The 18,479-nt window shown below is 47.3% G+C and overlaps 1 protein-coding gene and 1 long non-coding RNA gene across 2 annotated transcripts in view; one reads left to right on the top strand and one right to left on the bottom strand.

Moving 5' to 3' along the window:
- LOC138190641 (uncharacterized) overlaps positions 1-18,479 on the bottom strand; it is an 83,056-nt gene that overhangs the window by 39,306 nt on the left and 25,271 nt on the right. The window lies entirely within an intron of this gene.
- Positions 1,347-18,479, top strand: part of LOC124214559 (segmentation polarity homeobox protein engrailed) — a 39,652-nt gene continuing 22,519 nt past the window's right edge. Inside the window, exon 1 of the mRNA XM_046616951.2 lies at positions 1,347-3,144. Within this exon, the coding sequence (XP_046472907.1) occupies positions 1,941-3,144 (1,204 nt within the window). The 5' untranslated portion in view covers positions 1,347-1,940. The remainder of the gene's footprint in view (positions 3,145-18,479) is intronic.

Genomic DNA, 18,479 nt, shown 5'->3' with positions numbered 1-18,479 from the left:
TTGTCAGTCCTCGGCCTCGACCAGGTTAACGGGTCCATCGGTGGGCACACAAGCGCATCTCGAATCGGTGCGTTATGCGATAATTGTATAATTATACAGAGATTCGTAACCTCGTTAATAAATAACTGCGGATGTTGAATATGCCTCCATCTACGATTTCTTGCATGCATAACCTCTCATCTCCCATCCTACACTATTTCGATCTCGAAACCATCAATCTGTTCCATCACATGATAAGCTTCCGCTGCACTCGTCAGGCTCCGATATTCCACGTTCTTATGTTCAAGACCAAACACTTATCGGCTTCAATTCCGTCCCGCGTTACCGTCGGATCAGCATCGTCAAGATACTAATGAGAGGAGCATTGATTTCTCATCAGGGGCTTCTGCAGACTCGGAGACGTGAATTGATTCCACACTTTAGCAACGACCTCTGATCTCATCGAGAAAGTAACTGATAAGCTAATTAACTGACAATGAGACTAGAAAAGTTAACAAACGATGAGTTTCTAAAAGTGTACGTGACTCGGTGGTCACGTATGGTTTCAAGCGGACTTTGAGTGATCTGGTTTCAAAAAATTTCTTTGATCCAGATGTTCTCCAATCGAATCACGACGGCACAATTTCTGAAGAATAATGTACTATTCCGAACTTCACAGAAATTGTTAGACCATCTTCTCAACATTGAAACCACACGACAGCTACTTAATTCTGTTGAGTGACGGCTGTTGTGGTCCGTCCATAAGACCACATTATCATCTGCGATTGATCAATCGCCAGTGGCCAAAAGACCAATAATGATTAACACATGGGATAAGTAATTCTGCAGCATTGGTACCACCAAAATTCACGGATTTCTGCTCTGAAAAATGACGTATTTTTATAATGTAACCGCATAGCGACCCTGTGACTGAATTTTGTCCGTAATCCAAACGCACCCTGAGAAACGCATCCTTAAGAAAAAGAAAACTTGGAGCCAAAATTGAATGGTCCAAGCTCAAATCTCATTCCACCTAGGTTTTCGGATCTCGGTAGAGTCGCGCACTCCGTATAGAAGCCTGCCGTTGATTCGAACGAGGACGTGGATGTGGATTTGGATGTGTGGAACCGTCGAGCAGCCAATAAGTGGGAGAGTTGAGGTGGCGTAGAGATGGAAATTTGAGTAGCGGAGGGAGCGAAAGAGGCGGTCCTTGGTGGCTGTTTCGACGTCTGACACGGGCTCTCGGTTAACTCGGCAGATGGCGAGGCGTGGCAAGGTGACGGTGGGTGTCGACGGTGTTGAAGCCGCCCTGAAACGCCCCCCGACGGCCCTCGTCAACCGTCCGGCAGCAGACGCGCCTCGGCAACCAAGAGATCAACTAGGTACCCTCCGGTTCGGCACGACACCGATGCTGTGCTGAAAACGACGTTGACCGACGTTCCGTAGAATATCGCGCGTGCTCCCCGTCAGTGATCCTGAAGACCCTATCCGCCGTTCAGTGAGACATCCTAATAAACCATGAAAAAGAGACTCTCGACCGCACCGCGAGGTCTTTGACTAATTGAATCGCGGCACCGAGTGCGGTGTGTAATATACCTAAATCATATTCGAAACAATGTTCCTCAAGTGTTAAGTGAAGTGTCGGTTCATGAACTTGCGACGATTATACCAAGACTTGATGAAACGGGGTTCCGCGATGGAACCGGTGAAGCGGTCCCACCTCGAGGACTGAGGGTGTCGCCGTGCGACAACGGGTGAAAAAATAAGGCCTGCTCGGGAAAAGGGGCCTCATAATGTAACCGATGGTCAGGTCGACCAAATTCGATTCAGAGTACAAGTGCTGCGCTGCGACTGCACGTCCAAGAGAAGTCGAACGGTCTTCGCGAGGATGAAAACACGGTTGTCGACGGTCTGACCTCACCCCTGAGGTGGTAAGCAACGAGTTTCCGACCCCGAAGACGATGTCCGGCGTGGCCGATTCAGGGTCGCCGGACCGGCGGCTTCGCCATCTGCGGGACGGAGACGTTGTCAGCGACTGCGAGAGTGACACGAGCGAGGTGCTGAGCGTCGGCAGCGAGTCGACGCCGGCGACGGCGGCAGCGGTGTCGTCCAGTCTGCAGGGAGCGGACGACGAGCTTCGCGAGGACACGAGCAACACGAGGACCTCGATGACGTCCTCGCCCCCGGGTTCGCCAGCCTCCTCAACGAGTCTCTACTACAACGTGCACCCGCAGCTTCGCTGCAGCCGGGCCCCGAGTCCCGGCTATGGCCAGGGTCCACCATCCCCGGGGGCGTCAGCGCGGTCTCCGGCGTCTTCGAGCGTAGCGGCATCGTCGCCGGGTCGTGGAGAGGCCCAGGATCCGTCGACGCAGCACCCGCGGTTCGGTCCGTCGCTCTCGGCGCTGACGCAGACGGGCCACCAAATCGGCATCCAGGATTACGCGGGCTCGAGGATGCCGGGGTGCCACGAGCACGTCGTCGGTTACCACCGGGCCCCGATCACCATGCCCCTCGTAACCCGGCTCTCCCTCTCGCCGCCGACGGTTGGCCGGCCGCTTTCTGTCGGCGGGTTGCAGTCCCCGGTCCCCGCGCTTCACGGGCCCCCCGGTATCCTCCAGCCTCCTCACCCCCAGGGCCTCCAGCACGTCGGCGTTGCCGCGGCCCACCACCACCTCGGTCCCCATCGGCTCCCGGTCAGCAAGCTTCTTCAGGCCTCGCCACCCCCCAGAGAAGTCAGCCCCCTTTCGCCCCGAGAGGAAATGGCGCGGACCGCGCCTTCGGGGAACAACAACAACAATAACAACAACAATAACAACAACAACAACAATAACCTGCAGCATCAGGGCAGCCTAAAGTTCAGCATAGACAATATCCTCAAGGCCGATTTTGGCCGCAGGATCACCGACCCCATTTCCCTGAAGAAGTCCAGGCCCAAGAAAACCCTCCAACGACCCATCGACCTCACCAAAGACTTCCTCGAGTCCTCGTCCGAGTCATCGGAGAGGAGCGAGCCCTCGACCACCGGCGCTTCTCCCGGCGCTACCACCAAGTCATCCGGAGTGCCTCCCAGCCCCGGCGCCACCACGGGGAGCAACGATCCCGGAAAGCAGATTCTCTGGCCGGCCTGGGTCTACTGCACGAGATACTCGGACAGGCCTTCTTCCGGTGAGTTGATACACGCGGTTCAAAAGTTGTTTGAGTGTCGTTATTGGGCATGGATGTCGGATCGGACAGGCCTTTCGATTCTCAAACCTAACGTCCGCCCTGCAGCCCGCCGGGGTCCATTACTCGGAGTCCCGCGTCCCTCGGGCGCCATAAATCTTATTATAGGTACATAATATGCCGAAGTCACGAATGTAGAGCCAGAGGCATTAGACACGTCCACGTTTATTCATTACGATGCGATGACAAAGTCCCTACTGACGTATAGGTACGAGTATTATACATGAGACGTATAAAGTCACGTTTTAATTGAACAGTATCATCATCCGTTATTTATTCACGCCCACATTCTTCGCCGTGGCTTCTTATTATTTTTGTTATTCACAAAATATTTATCGGTTCTAAGTATATATATGTATATGCGATTTGGGTTATCACGTCGTTCGATGATCATTATTGTCTGTTGCCGATTGAAATGCAGCCCGGCTGCACGAGACAACGATGGAATTCGAACGACGTCAGACAGGCGCATAATATTCTAAACACCTGTGATGTGCACGGGATGTCAAAATTCTTGTGACTTCTTCACGGAGGGATGCAGCCGCCGCCGGCTCGTAGAGTAAACACTCATTATTTCGAGATCACGTACAACATGAGAGAAATAGTTTTTCACAAGCGAGTCGAAATTGCACAGACGACGGTCAATGTTATTCTGCACTCCTCGAACAAACACGCGTGGCTGTGTGTATATGTATACATACCCGAAAAATGTTCAGTCCGCGCTTATAGTTAGTAAGTAGGCGCACACGCGTTTAATTACCCTGAATGCCAGGAGTCGGGTGACGATGGTGGCGGGTCATTAACGTGAAATTAGTTGTAATTACAAACGGGCTGCCATGTCGAGAGGAGATGTAATCGCGCCTGTTGGCATATACCGCGTATTACGCACATACACAAGCCGCAGCCATGCAGGTCCGGCTTACAAATTACACAAACTATGTGCCAACGTCGAGTTGTGCGTGCGGCGTGTCGACTCGAACCTGGACGACATGTACCTATATAACCCACCTAAGTCGGCTCGTAATGTCTCGATTTCCTATTTTTCTTATTCTCCTCATCAAAATTGAATACATAATGTGCATTGTATACGATGAAAATTAATCAAACTACCGTACGACCAAAATGAAACCACTTTTTCTCCCGCTACATCAATTCCCGTTGTAGTAAACGACCACGATGACACACGAGTTATACCGAGCTTTCGAATAAAGCATCAGTCGTTGTGTTGTAGGTACGGTAGTCCTTTCGAAGCTGAATATAACTCCTTGATTTCGACATTTGATCACGGGATGGAGTACGCCTGGTGGAGCGAGGCAAATACTATAGTACCAAAAGATCCGGGATGGGAAAAAAAGAATTCGCAGATATTAGTAATAACAATAATGGCGTGATTCCGTTATCCGACGCTTACGTAGTATCACGCGATTTCACGCTATTTCTGCATTCGGTGTTACGGAGTATGCCGTATACATGCATAAATACGCGCGCGCGCACACACGCACACACACACACACACACTCGGAATTGAATAGAGGAAATATAACGCGTAAGTAATCGCGTGTCGTCGGCGCAACGTCAGACCGAGAGCAGGCAGGATCACGCGTGTAAATTGGATCGTACGTGTTTCCGGAACGTGACGAATTTATCCCGAAGACAGAACTGGGCCCCGTTCCTTAAGGTTAGGCTGCAGCCGAGACTGAAATCGGGGAGAATAAATCACTCTCGGGAGTCTGTCAAGTATAATAATGCCACGTACCAGAATTTTCGCCTACACTGACTGTGCAGTGATTTGAAGGGGGGAACCGAGATAAAGAATAAGGAGGAAAAAAACCCACAGAAATCCGAAGCATTGATCACCGTGTACACCTGGTATGTGAGGTGTCTATTCTAATTCGGCCATATCGCATAAAACCCCGGTCTCAAATTCTGACAGGTTGATTTTCTCATTAACACTTTTGAGGCCTCGAAATATCCTCGGGAACGGGAACGTACGTCAGGTGCGAGAATTCTGCGCCTTCCTTGTACCTACCCAGGTGCCTGATTCATGTCACGCGATAATAACGTGAATATGATAGACGACGGATGGTTGTAGTAGGTGCGAAAACTCGACCCGCGTGAGTTTCACCGCGCGACGATTTAATCAGGCTTCCCGTTTCGAAAGAATCATCCACGAGTCCCAGGGTCTCTAATAATTACGGAAAATTATTTAGGGTGCAAGATAATATTTCGAAGAAAGCTACGTTCTCTTAGCCAAGATGAGCGATTTCGATATCATATAATACGGTCTTGATGTGTGGTCAGAAAGGTTATCCTGTAAAAAATTAACGGTGATAAAACTGACCAAAAGTGACCGGTTTGAACTACTGCGGAAAAATTTTCCTCGTTAGCTCAGAACCTGAACGACAAATAGTGTTGGATTGAAATCAAATTGTATTGGATCGACGCCGGAAAGTATTGTATAGAAGTCCACGCCGCACTTTTTTTTTACAGTGTACAGAATGATGATTCCAGGATGAGTGAAATGAGATAAAATATTACGAAGCTTCGATTCACGCTCTTCTTCTTCCAAAAGCCTGTGAAGATATCTGTGCATTACCTAATGAAGTCGATTGTAAAAGTTGTTAAGCAAGCGTAGGCACGAATTGAACCGGTCGTACCAAAGTTGGACTGTGTAGATGTGTAGATGTGGAAGTGAAACGAGAGAGAGAGAGGGAGAGAAAGATGCGGGCCGAGTGGAGGAGGAGGAAGTTGAGCTCGCGGTCGATTGTCGGTTGTCAACAGTGATAACGTACTACGATACGACGTCCGGAGTGGAGTGTAATTACGTGTATGCATCTTACGGTGCGTACGCACCGAGCACACGTTGATGGCAATGCCACGAAGCGATGATCAGCAGCCGAGGACGTGGATGAGAATGAGGAGGAGGAGGTGGAAGAAGAGGAGGGCAAAAAGGAAAGCAGACGGAGGAGAGAGTCGCCCACGAGTCGAGGGAACGAGCACCCGAAATATAATAATTAATTAATCTCCCTTAACGCGGACTCCTCTTCCGCTGGCTGCGGTGCTTAAACACTTTTCTCTCTCCTCCCGATTATCTTCCAACAGTTCCCTTCGCGCCCCTAATTCCACCGCCTCCACAAATTGATTCCGGCTTTAGGTGTTGGCCCCGGGAATTAGATAAGCCCCGCAGCACTCCCCGAGGGAAGGGATGATTTATGCCCCGAACTCCGTCGTTAACATCGACGGTTGCTGCAGCAGCCGGAATTCACTCTTCCAGCGGGTTTTATAATCGGGCGAACCGATCACCCACATCCTTATGGATGAGGTCGGATTTTTCAGAGTTCCGAATCGATTCCGACATACACGAGACCGTTATGAGAACCTCGTGCTTGTGAAATTACCCCGTACCGATGAATATTCATCGCTATCGCGTCGGCAGAAATCGCCGATGGCGGCTCTGCACGGCTTATGGTGCTGGAAAATGTCAAAGTAATCAGTAATCGCCCTGCCACCGGTCTCGAGGTTGTGGTTACCTGCTCTGCGGACGCTGCATGCACGTACGTACTTAGGGGTGTGCATACCAGTTTTATTCAAAGTGTCAATAAATCGAGCAGCGGACAGGCAACTAGATTGCCTCGGCTGATATTTATATATTTGTAAATTCACCACCCGCGGTCACCGGCTTCCAGTCAGCTACTCAACTACCGCCGTAGGTATGTGAAAAAAATGGTAAAAAGGAGGAAAAAGAGAACAACACAAGCACTTTACTCCACCCCCATGTGTCTGCATACGTGCGAGTCGACCCACTGCATAAGCCGTGCGGATGAATCCCTTTTGATGGCCACCATAGGCATCCGCGCGCCGGCGCTTCTCTCCCCCTTCTTTCATAATAAAATCACGACGGTAGACGAGCTTGTCAAAATAGACAAACTTAGGGATGTTTTAGGGGCGTGTCTTCCTTCATGCCGCGTATCGCTCTCGTCTCACCAGTCGACATAAACCACTCAGCTCGTTTTAACGAGATATACTGGTTTCGGTTTAACATACATCAGGGTTTGGGAACAGGACCACTATTTCCAAATTCAAAGTAATTATGAGCTTTCAGAACAACTTTATCTGTGATAAATTACTCGTCTTCAAACATTGGTTAGTATGTGAATTTTGTGTCGATTATAGGCAATTGAATTCCATCAAAAATGTACCCGAACAAAAATCGTGTCATATCTTGATAAGTCGGGATTAAAAAATCGCCAATCGTAGAAAGATTCCAAAGAACTAATTGAACCGGTTAATTTAATGTCCGCGACCAAGTCTACGAATTCATAGTATATAAACTGCAACACATGATTACCGACGACTTGGAATAAACACGCGGATTATCCCGTATAATTCTGACGGTGCAGAAGAAGTCCGCGTTTATCACGCCTCTATTAGAGACTTGTGATGAAGATTCGAGATAAGTACAGGGGATCGTTCGAGAAGTTGTAAAACCGATCATTAAGTGTTACTGAGTCCCGAGATCCTCTCCTCATCTCGAGCCTGATTCCCGACATGTGACTACAGAAGAGGATGTCTGTTACAGAAATGAACTAATGGAGATATTTGACGTCTGTGTCGCGTTTCGAATAATCGCGAAAAGATCGGAATGCGTATCGTCGTCGGTGCGTGCACCCTGACGCACCCTCGCCTTTTCGTTCCGTCGGGTCTGTCACATCCCCTGTCGGCGTCGGCTTCGACTATGCCAGGAATTCAATTCCCGGGTGTGCATTTTCCGCAGGGATCAACCGGGCGAGTCACGTTGCCGCTTGTTCTTCCCTCCCGATTTTCCTATCGCGTCACGAATGGCGAACGAATCGAGGGGTGAATCTGGTTTCACGAATGAATATCCAAAACTCCGAATCAGCTTTTTCTTCTAACTCTCCATTAATTGTCCCGCCCTCGATGCACATGCTCGGAATTGTCTCGAATGGGGTCCTCCCGTCTTGAGCAGCCGCATCTCGGTGGTCTCCGCACCGCCACGAGCCACTCAAACAACTCGAGAATCCTCATTGTCGTTCATCCTTTCATTCGACACTCATCGGACTCTCCTGACAATGCCTTTAAACACGTTTGAAATTCAACGTGAAAAGTGTTCAAAGAAGACCTGCCAACAGCTGGCCACAAGGGGAATTCGTACTCAACCATACGAGCGATCGCTAAGGTAAGTATATCAGTTATTGACACGCTCAGACCCAATTATTGACCCTTTCATTTTCCAAAATTATAAATTGACGGGACAAATCAGGAATTTTTTGATGACTAAAACGAATTACTAGAGGGTTAAACACTACAAATGTATTTTTCGGTAAACTTTGAACCATGAATCAAACGGATACAACCGAAGAAGGTCAATAATTGGGACAGGGTGAATAACTGGTACGCTTACCTTACAACCGACCCAAGATTAAGCCCGAAAAATGTCAAACCGATCTCTCCGAAAGCTTGGAAATCGACTCATAAGGTAAAAACCGTCATCCCAGGCTGCTTTTCACGGGACTGAGTAACACCTGAGACACATCGAAGCACGGTGACGATCGAGTGTCGCCTTGCAGGAGCCCAAGAGTCATTCGGGGGGCTTGGCGACAACTGGAGACAGGTCGCGTGAGTCGGGCCATAAAACGGTTCGGACATAGGAGTGGTGCAGAGTGGTGACCCGGGCAAAGGCGAGGACGGATATTATGACAGAAGCCCTGGCGTCGAGGATCGGAGACTCCAGGTGTGGGGAGAGAATTTAGGACCTAGAGTATCTGGAATTCTTTTTCCCGTCTCTTTTCCCCTTCGGGTTTGTTGACCCGGGCTCGTCGGCTGTGCCTGTGAATCAAATCCACAGAGAACGGACAGAGTGGTGGTGGGTATTATGGTTTAAACGGAGAGACAATTCGAGCGTAGCTGGTTGTTGATATTGCGCAATTGACGAATTTATGTTCGGACTCTTGTTTTCAGCAATCAAAACCCAGCCGGACCTCTGAACTATCCTAATTCGCCCTTTGGCCATGGCTCGTTAATTTATTACAGACGAAAGTAATGGAAGGCGATCGCGCAACGAACTAACGATGAAAACTTGGGTACCTAGAACGAGTTTCGAGTTGGGATGCGGCGCGTTATTAGGCCGGGAGGAGATGTTTAATTATTGAAAACGTTTATTATCCGGCCTTTATGAACGGTAATAACTATCAGAACAATCGTAGTCACAGACTGGCCCCGGAGACCCGCATGCGCCATAGTCGAACCGTGCATGCGTGCAACGCCATACGCGTATTACAACAATACAATGTGAACGGTGTCCACTTCATACGTGAAATTAGCTAGTAAATCTACATTATTAACCTTAATAAGCCGAGACCGCCGACTGGCTCGGATAGAGGGGAAGACTCGCCTCGGGCTGATCGCCGCGTCAAGGTGTGTGGCAAAACCTTTCCTTCCTTTCCTCGTATTATACAAGACCCCGCGTGCTGCAGGCCGGCAGGTATAAGTAGACGGACGCGAACGTTACACGGTCGCTAGTCAACGTTTCATATTGTCAGCAGCTGACTTTGTTGCCGAGTAAATTGTCGTTCAAAACTCTTCGCCAAGATGCACTTGGATGGTGAAAAAGGAGCATAAGGCAAGGCAACGCGAAGAGGAGGTACAAGCTGCCCGTGCATCCTGAATGACTCGAAGAGAAGGCCGGAATGGAAGGGAGAGATAAAGAGCGCGGCTTCCAGCCTCGGTGATCCAGTCCAGGTAGCCTGTGATTAAGCTCTTGACTTTCGCGGTCAAACACCCATCTTCAACCGGCGTGTATAGACCGTCAGGCACAAACTGGATTACCGAGCTTTGTTCGGTACGGCTATTACGCCCACTTCCTTCCTTCCTTCTCTTCTTTCGATATTGTATTTCATAAACCGCGACTCAAACATGCGTAAGGAATAAGATCGAGGAGCTGGTGTCCAGTCTCGGAGTGAAATTTGCCAAAGTGTTCTTCGGGTGATTGAGAAATTGCCACCTGCCAGATAACCTGCAGGTACAAGACGTAATCAGGAGACGAACTAGTTTGGGATTGAATCATGCAGATCCGGGTCTTGACCGAGTGCTTTTTTTCCAGCGCATCTCGCGCAAGGTTATACTCTTGAAGAGCAGGTGAACCGACGTGCATCGAATCACGCCCTTTCCTTGTACCGGCATAGAAACAACAAGAGCTGAGCGTTTTCTAATTTCGGTTATCTCAACACGCTTCGGTTGCACGACGTGTCTTCGGGTCCCAGTCGGCTCGTGCAGGAGTGAAGTACCTGAAGGACGAGCGTAGATCGAGAGAAGTCGGATAGTGAGTGGCCGCTAGAGTAATAACCAGGATATGAACACTCGCTACTCCCCTCCACGCGCTGTTCAAAAGGTTCGGACCAAAGCGATACCACACCAATTGGACAAAAGTATACAGAAAATTCTCCTTCTGGTGCCTTCTTTCAAGATAAGGGGGGCTTTGGTAAAACTGTTATTAATCGGCAGAGGTCGCCACAAATAATGGATTACCAACTATTTTAGTGATAGTATGAAATATTCTACAATATCGTTGGTAGAAACCGTTATTATGCTGGCTACAGTTTGGGCCAAGCCCGACGAATAATTCGTCCGTGAAATGGTAGAGTGTCCATACCCTGGTAATAACTAAAACTGGTCCCCCGCCTCTGGATACCAATTGCCGGTTGTTGGTCCACGAGGTCGTAGGACAGGAGAGAACAAGTGCTGTTTCAGCTTCAGGGCGGTAACGTACGTCGTTCATGAAACAACGAGGCGTTTTTCAGATGCATCCGATACGACTTCGTCAATCCTGTCACAAGTCCCCCCTGTCTTCGAAGCAGCAGTCCCATTAAAGATCGTCAGTTTTATAGTTTTATAACCCGTGTCGCTGCGCACGGACATAGGCAAAGAGACCCGTCCCTGCTTCTTCTCCACGTGCGTTGTGCGAGGACGTTATTAAACCGAAGGAAACTTTTCAATCAACCAATCCTTTGATCAGGCCATCAATCGAATCGATTTCTCCCTCAATTTCGCAATCGGGGGTCGCGTAGGGACCGTTAGTTCGGTGAATGGGTCCTGCCGTGTCATCCGGACCCAGCTCCGAGTTTTCAGAGTTCTTATTAGGCCGAGTGAAGCCCTGAGCGGTTCCTCCGCGTCGATGAAACCGGCCTCCTCCGACACCACGAAGCCGCAAGTATACCCTGTCCATCTTGAGCCGGACCGAATGGAACCGATCCGGGACTGACAGTTGAATGAAACCGGCAATTTTCGCGATCCCCACCAAGCTGAACGAACCAACTCCGAGGCTAATTTCACTCTGATTCACATGCACTGTCTTTGTGGCCTTCCGTTTATGTCCAAGGACCACCCGATAATTCCCGCCCTCCTAGCTGGCTGGTGGAACGCGTACAAAAGGCTCCATTCAAAGGACGCGGAACAACGTCTCTTAACCCCTTCTTCCTCCCTCGTTACGCCATTCGAACGAGGCCCGAGTTGCGGCTGCACGGAACACGTACCCGCTAATGGGATAATAATACCGATCACGTTATGATATCCCTAATGGCGGTATTATCGATTAATCGATTAGCCGAGCCGCGGTTAGGGCTAATTCCCGTTTGCCAAACTCTTTCGAGATCGTTAGCCACCGCCCACGCGTTACGGAGCGAGTAGCAAGAAGAATAACAGGAATAAGAAGAAGAAGGAGAAGAAAAAAAAAGTGGAGAAGAAGAAGAAGAGGAAAGTTCGAAGAACGGCTGGCTGTAGGAGCAATATTAAAATGAATAAAAAAAAAAAAAAACTTCGTTGTTCCCGTTGGCATTGTCGTTCGGAAGAAGGTAAGGTACTTAAACGTGCATGCAACGCTAGGTTCGCGCATACACACATTTGCCGAATGAATGAGCGGGGTATTTAGCTGATGGCTCGTCTGGAGGAGTCTGACTGAGGAATAACCCGCTGAGGATTATTAACTGCTCAATAATTCACTCGCGCGAATGAGCGTTGCAACTCTTGCTGCCCGGGGTTCGTACTCTGCACAATGCATATACGTATACTATCTTTGGAAAACTAGCGATAGGGATTTATGACACGGCCGTTTCACCGCGAACGCGTTCGCTGCACTTTTGCCCCCCTCGCTCTTCTTCTCTGGAACTGCACACTACACGCCGTGTATGTAATTTCCCACCCATCTTTCACTCTCATACGTTTACGCAGTCACCTGTGTGATTCCCTTTCGAATCACTTTGAGGCAACTGCGATCATGCAATGTTGAAAAAAGTAGCAAAGTCTAGGCGAAGTTAAGTAACTCGAGGTCATTCGAGATCGACGAGACTGAAACTAGCAGCCTAACGTTCTTACGTTCGTTCTCATAAGGTAGCGAAGTCCGAAAATCAGAATATTGTGAAATACTTTGAAGTCCCAATACTTGTATAAAATTACGAGGATGAAACTGAATTGTATTTTTTTCATTCCAAAAAGTTTAAAAGGTTCTGCTACCAACTTTGGCTGCTAGCCTCGACTTCGTCCGATATCATCGTGCAAAGTTGCAGAGTCGTAACGACCTCGGGTCACTCGAGGTCGTCAAGTCGTGTCGGAATTGCTCAATCTGTCAAAGACTCTTTTGAATTTGTCAGCAGTCCAAGCGCGTCACGTTTTTCCACCAGTGATGGACCACCACGTTGGCTACTCTTTTCCGGGTTCGGCTACTTGGAATGAATAAAAATTGATAAGCCTGTCGCCCGGCGTACGTGGAAACCGAGCTGTAAAAATACCACCTCAAATAAAGGAAGAAGAAGTAGAACAAGTAGAAGGGAAGGAGGCAAGAAGGTCGTTCGCTGAGGTCGGGATATTGGGGTGGATCTGTCATTCGGTAATTCGGTAATTCGGTAATTCGGTAATTCGGTAATTCGGTAATTCCGTCGGTCGGACGGTGTCCATTCATGAGAGTGTCTGTCGGTGGATCGCCGGGCATCAGCCGCATCACCGACAACGGCAGCATGAGGATCGTTCGGTGATATACAGAGAAGCGAGTATAACAGCTATAAGTATAAGCCGGGTCTTCTTGGGTGGTCCATCCGCCGGAGGACCGCACGCAGTGGGCTGCCCTCTGTACAAAAACTCGAACTCCCCCACCCCGCGCCTTTCTCATCCCAACACATGAGGAGGCCCCGTCTGTACGAAGACACCAACACCGTCGAGACGTCGGAATATCTCTCAATCTAGCCGACGAATTCCGCCCGGTGCCTAACCAACGCTAGCGACTCGATGTTTAATGTGCCCTTTAGTGTGACTCATGTGATCCGCTCGAGGGGACCCCCCGGCTGCCCCCCCAACTCTTTTACCCGGGATCTATACCTTCGCTCACAGGCTGAAATTACCATTTTTTTCATCTCTCTCTCTCTCTCTCTCTCTCTCGCTCTTTGGCCCGTCAGGTTTTTTTCAAATCCTCGTTACTTTGTCAAAAATCATCGTGGGGCTATTTTTCAAACGGTTAGTCGAACCACCAAGCGCCTGCTTCGAAACCCTCGCTGCGGAATATATCCCACTGTTTCTTTTCTGTTTTTTTTCGATCGAGTAGTACGATTTTTCACAGATCACTGATCATGTGAGGGGTGAAATTAACATTTTTACAAATGCTTGTTGATTGTCCTCAGCGACTGTCGAAGGCCGGTTTAACCGAGATGTACACAAAGTTTGTTGGGCTTCTGCTTCAAGACAGTTTTTCGACACTTACAAGGAAAGTATCCCAGGTCGATACCTCCGATTTGATATCTTTCGTAATATGTTAAAGTAGATTAAAAACTAAGCGTGACATATTTTTTTTCTTTCTTCTTATCTACCATTGAACACTCTGCCGGAGTGAAAGCAACCTCCAAAGTAAGGCACGTCAAGGGACGATTTGGCAGTTTCACCCACAAGAACATAACATTTTTTTTAACCAATCCAACTGGAAAATTTTTCTCATGACGAGAAATGGAAAATGTAATTTTCTCAATAAAAAAAAAATAAATAAACAAGAAAAACTGCGTAATCACCTCTTAACGTGCCTTACTTACATACTTTTGAACAAAACCACTTGCAAGGATTTGTTCTCGAAAAAAGTGTAATTTTTTTGAATACTCGTTATTTTGTCGAAAATTATCGTAACTTAACTTTTCACACTACTACTCAAAACTCAAAGCTTTTACTGCGAGACGGTTTCACAAGATGTTGGCAAAAAAAAATTTTCCCCAATTTACTCAGCGTTCAATCAGCTACTGCAAAATCTAGCATCGAGATATTCAGTGTTTTTATCAAACCTCATCCACGACGAAGATAAAAAAATCGTATAACGATTTGAAATTCCTATATCTTTGTTTCAAAATCCACTTCGAAAATAAACGTATAAAGTTCAGATTCGATCAGGTGTATTTCCAAATCGGACGAACCGATTCAGACGGTATTCGCCATCCGACAAGTGCAAACCTGTTCGCCGCAATTTTTCGCGAACGCCAAACTCCATTCAGGAATTGATCGACATAATGAATTGACAAACATAAATATCCCTGAAGCGCGAGGAAGACTTCGTCGCCTTGTTATCTGCCCGATGCAGCCGGCGCAGGGAGTGCCGCGAGTTTCATTCAATTACAGATAGATAACGTATACGTACGTACGTATGTACATATTTACGGTTATATGCACGATGCATGCGGCCGCAGACGTACGCGTATAATGCAGTACGACTTCATGAATGCATGAATGGAGCCGAGCAGAGAGAATATAGAGACTCCTCTACGAGCCTCGGCTACGTTCGTTTCATTAGACGGTATTCAACCGTCAGAATTATACATTCGCTCAAAGGAGAAGGAATTTTCGATTAAATTTTTTCTCAACCACGCAACGGTCGTTGCAAAATTATTGTCATTATTATTATTACTGTGATTGTTTTTTTTTTTTTTTTTTTTTTTAATTTCTTTTCTAGTCAGGATTATTTTTGCTCACATCCTAGACTTTAAACCCTGGCGGATTTCGTCCCACTAAAATTGAACTAAGGTTACACTTGCGATTAGATTTCACGTGTGTAGTTCAAAATTTTGAACACCTGTATTTTCACTGTAATTGCATACTTATAAATGAAATCTACTGAAATTAAAGAATGCGGAAATCATTGATTACGAAAAAAAAAAAAAAAACAACACTTATTAGTGATATTTCAGTGATACCAGAGTGGATTTTACGAATGTAATTTTGGTAAAACCGGTGTGGAGAAATTTCACAACTTCACCGAAGAATTGAGCGTGATTGCCTTGGAATATCACTTCAATATCGCTGTTTTTAGGATCCACTGAAAAAATACGCTAATGATACGATCGTTCTATTTCTTGCTCTTAGAGAATCGCGGTAAGAGGATAGATTAAAAGCGTCTTTATTTGCGATTAGAACGAGCGATAATTGGCAAAACTCGGGGCTCGTTTTTGTACGTGGATTCGTAGCGAAAGAGCCGATATATAATATATAAAATTGATTGAGAGCGTTGCTCGAATATCGCGATACTAGGATCGTTTATTAATTTGATCCGTAGGATGATGAGCCATAATTGTTATACCTTGTAAAACCGTATTGTAAATTTTTGTGGGCCACTGGTCGTCGTCGTTGGCCACCTGCCGTAACTCAAAATTTTTACAACCCGACGAATTAATTAAAGTACAGTCAACAGCTACGGTTTTATTACTTTATTGCCGGCGATATGATAATGATCGTTACTATGTCGTAACAAATTATTACTGACGACGATGTCGATGCCGACTTTGGATCCGTAATAACAACGCAGGACTCGAGAGGGCCGACTTTAAGTGCTCGAGACGCATGATCCTAGCCGTAGGACCCATCCGAGCTAACGAACCCAACGACTTTCGTCGTCTTCCCTCGATCATCGGTCTCTCCGGCACGACCTCAGGATCGCGGCCGAATATTTTTTCCTCCTTCTTCGTGTTCCTGCTTTCTTATACCTCGGGTTTTTCCCTGTTTCTTTTTTTTCTTCTTATTTCTCTCTCTCTCTCTCTCTCTATTTTACCGGGTATACGGAACACGCGACGACCTCGATCATTAGATCTGGGCAAGATACCGGATACAAATACTCGCGGGCTCCTGTTCCCGGATCAACTAGCTCGATCGCAGAGCTCGTTTATTCAAATAACCCAAAGACGACGAAGATGCGGATAGCTTATAGGTGCAGGCCTGTTTCTTCACAGATTGTAGATCAAGTAGAAGAACCAATTTTTCTTGGTACCTACCAGAATCAGTCCGCATGTTTTATTAGATCAAGGAGGTTGTACAGTCGAGAATCAGGACTTGTTTTTGATAATTTCATTACAAGATGCTCATCACGTCAAATTTTTATCAAAGTAGGTATTAAATTCGAAAGCTGCGATCTTTGCTTTAGTAATGCGAAAAAAAAAAAATAAATAAATATTTCACCATTTTCAAACAGTGATAAATGAAAAATCGATCATACTTTATAGCTAAGAAGTAATAAGTCCTTAATTCTTCAGGATGTATAATGGATAGTTAGACACTTAATACACATCCAGTTATAGTTGGAGCAAAAAACGTACTGATTTTCGTCAACTGTGCAACATCGTCAAGCCTTACAGCTGAGAAGTAACAATTCCCTACAACTTTTCAGGACGTTTTTTATATTTACACATAGTTAGACACATTTGTCAAACAGCAGTCGCAAGCCAGTCTATCCCATAGTTAATAATTCAATTCCGCATCCGCTTGATCGTCCATAGCTGAACACCGAGTCCCTAATTTGGAAAGAAGGCGGGCAAACAGAATAGAAGAGAACAGGTGAGCCGAGCTCCTGTTCGACATAAATTTAAATCCCAACGTCCCGAATGTCAACGTGGCTAATTCCGCGTTGCGCGGGTGGCGCCTGGAGTCCTTCCTCCACCTGTTCGCCCTCCCGTAGGAACCCCGACTAGGAGGAAGAGAGCCAGAGAGCAGCTGACCCGGAAGACCGGGAAGCGGTCAACGGGGCTGTCATCATCCTGCTTGGAAAACCGCACCGCCTAGCCTTCCGGGCGTCCCGGCGTCAGGATCGAGCGTCTTTGGTAGCGTCTGTGCGTCGTCTGGGCATGAAACGAGCAATTCAATGGAGTTGGACATCTGGTTTCCACGTTATTCACTCCGTAACCGCCGACGCCTCTCCGTAACTTATCCGCCGGCGCAGTCCGCAGTGGCGTTTGTTTGTTTGCATGCACCAAGAGCTGCGGGTAAGGGTACTACGGAGTCGGTTAAATGATTTCCAAACTCACTCGAACCAACCGCAGCAGTCCCAGTCGCAGTAACGACCGGCGTTGCACGCTAGACAACCAGGACGACGAGTGATACGCGTGTATTTCAATCGTCGACGAACACATACAAGCCTGCACACGTCCCACGTATAAACGAGGAGGACAATTTTTTTTTATATACCCATAAAAACTAATACCCCAAGACGTTTTTCACCATTCTCGGTGACACATATTTTTCTTCATCTCCTTTCGTTACGGGTGAAAATTTGTCGATGGATATTTTTCGTCGAAAAAAAGAAAATGAATTTATTATACAACTGAGGGAATTATTGTCATACTCGTCGTACAATCTCGCATGTTTTTGATAAGAAATAACAGTTTGAGGGGGGGGGGGGGGGAGGAGTAAAGATTGAAGTAAGAAAAAAAAAAAAGAAAAAATAAAATTGCAAGCGGAAACCGAGGGCCTCACCGCAATGTCCCAACAAGACGACGCATGGTGATAAATAATAATTATATTACGGTGAGACGCGGTCTGGCGATCGGTTTGTTGTCGTATACAGAGGTTGGTCCATAGAGCGAGACAAGAGACCGGATCGTAACTCACGTCTCGTTGGGAAGGGGCGATAACTCAGAAGGTGCCTATAGTAGGCTGGATGGTAGCTGCGTGACATGATAGTCGGCGTTTACCAGAAACTAGACATAAATTATGGGGTTTTAATCTAGCGTTATTAGCGCACCGCTCAAGCGATCCGCGCTCTGCGCTCTTCGCTATGAGCCATGCGCGTATAGCCCGTATTATAGTCTTCTCTAATATAAAAATAATAAGATAGCTAGGCCATTCTTCTTCTTACGCGACCATTAATTTATTTTGCAGTCGCGCGCGTCCCGCTGAGTTCCACCTTTATGGGCCATTCCCTCCCTTTCAAACCCCCCTCCCTCCTCTCTCTTTCTCTATCTCTCTCTCTCTCTCCA

Source organism: Neodiprion pinetum, chromosome 3, assembly GCF_021155775.2.
Source record: "Neodiprion pinetum isolate iyNeoPine1 chromosome 3, iyNeoPine1.2, whole genome shotgun sequence".
Taxonomy (NCBI): Eukaryota; Metazoa; Arthropoda; class Insecta; order Hymenoptera; family Diprionidae; genus Neodiprion; species Neodiprion pinetum.
This window is presented reverse-complemented; position numbering and strand designations above follow the sequence as displayed.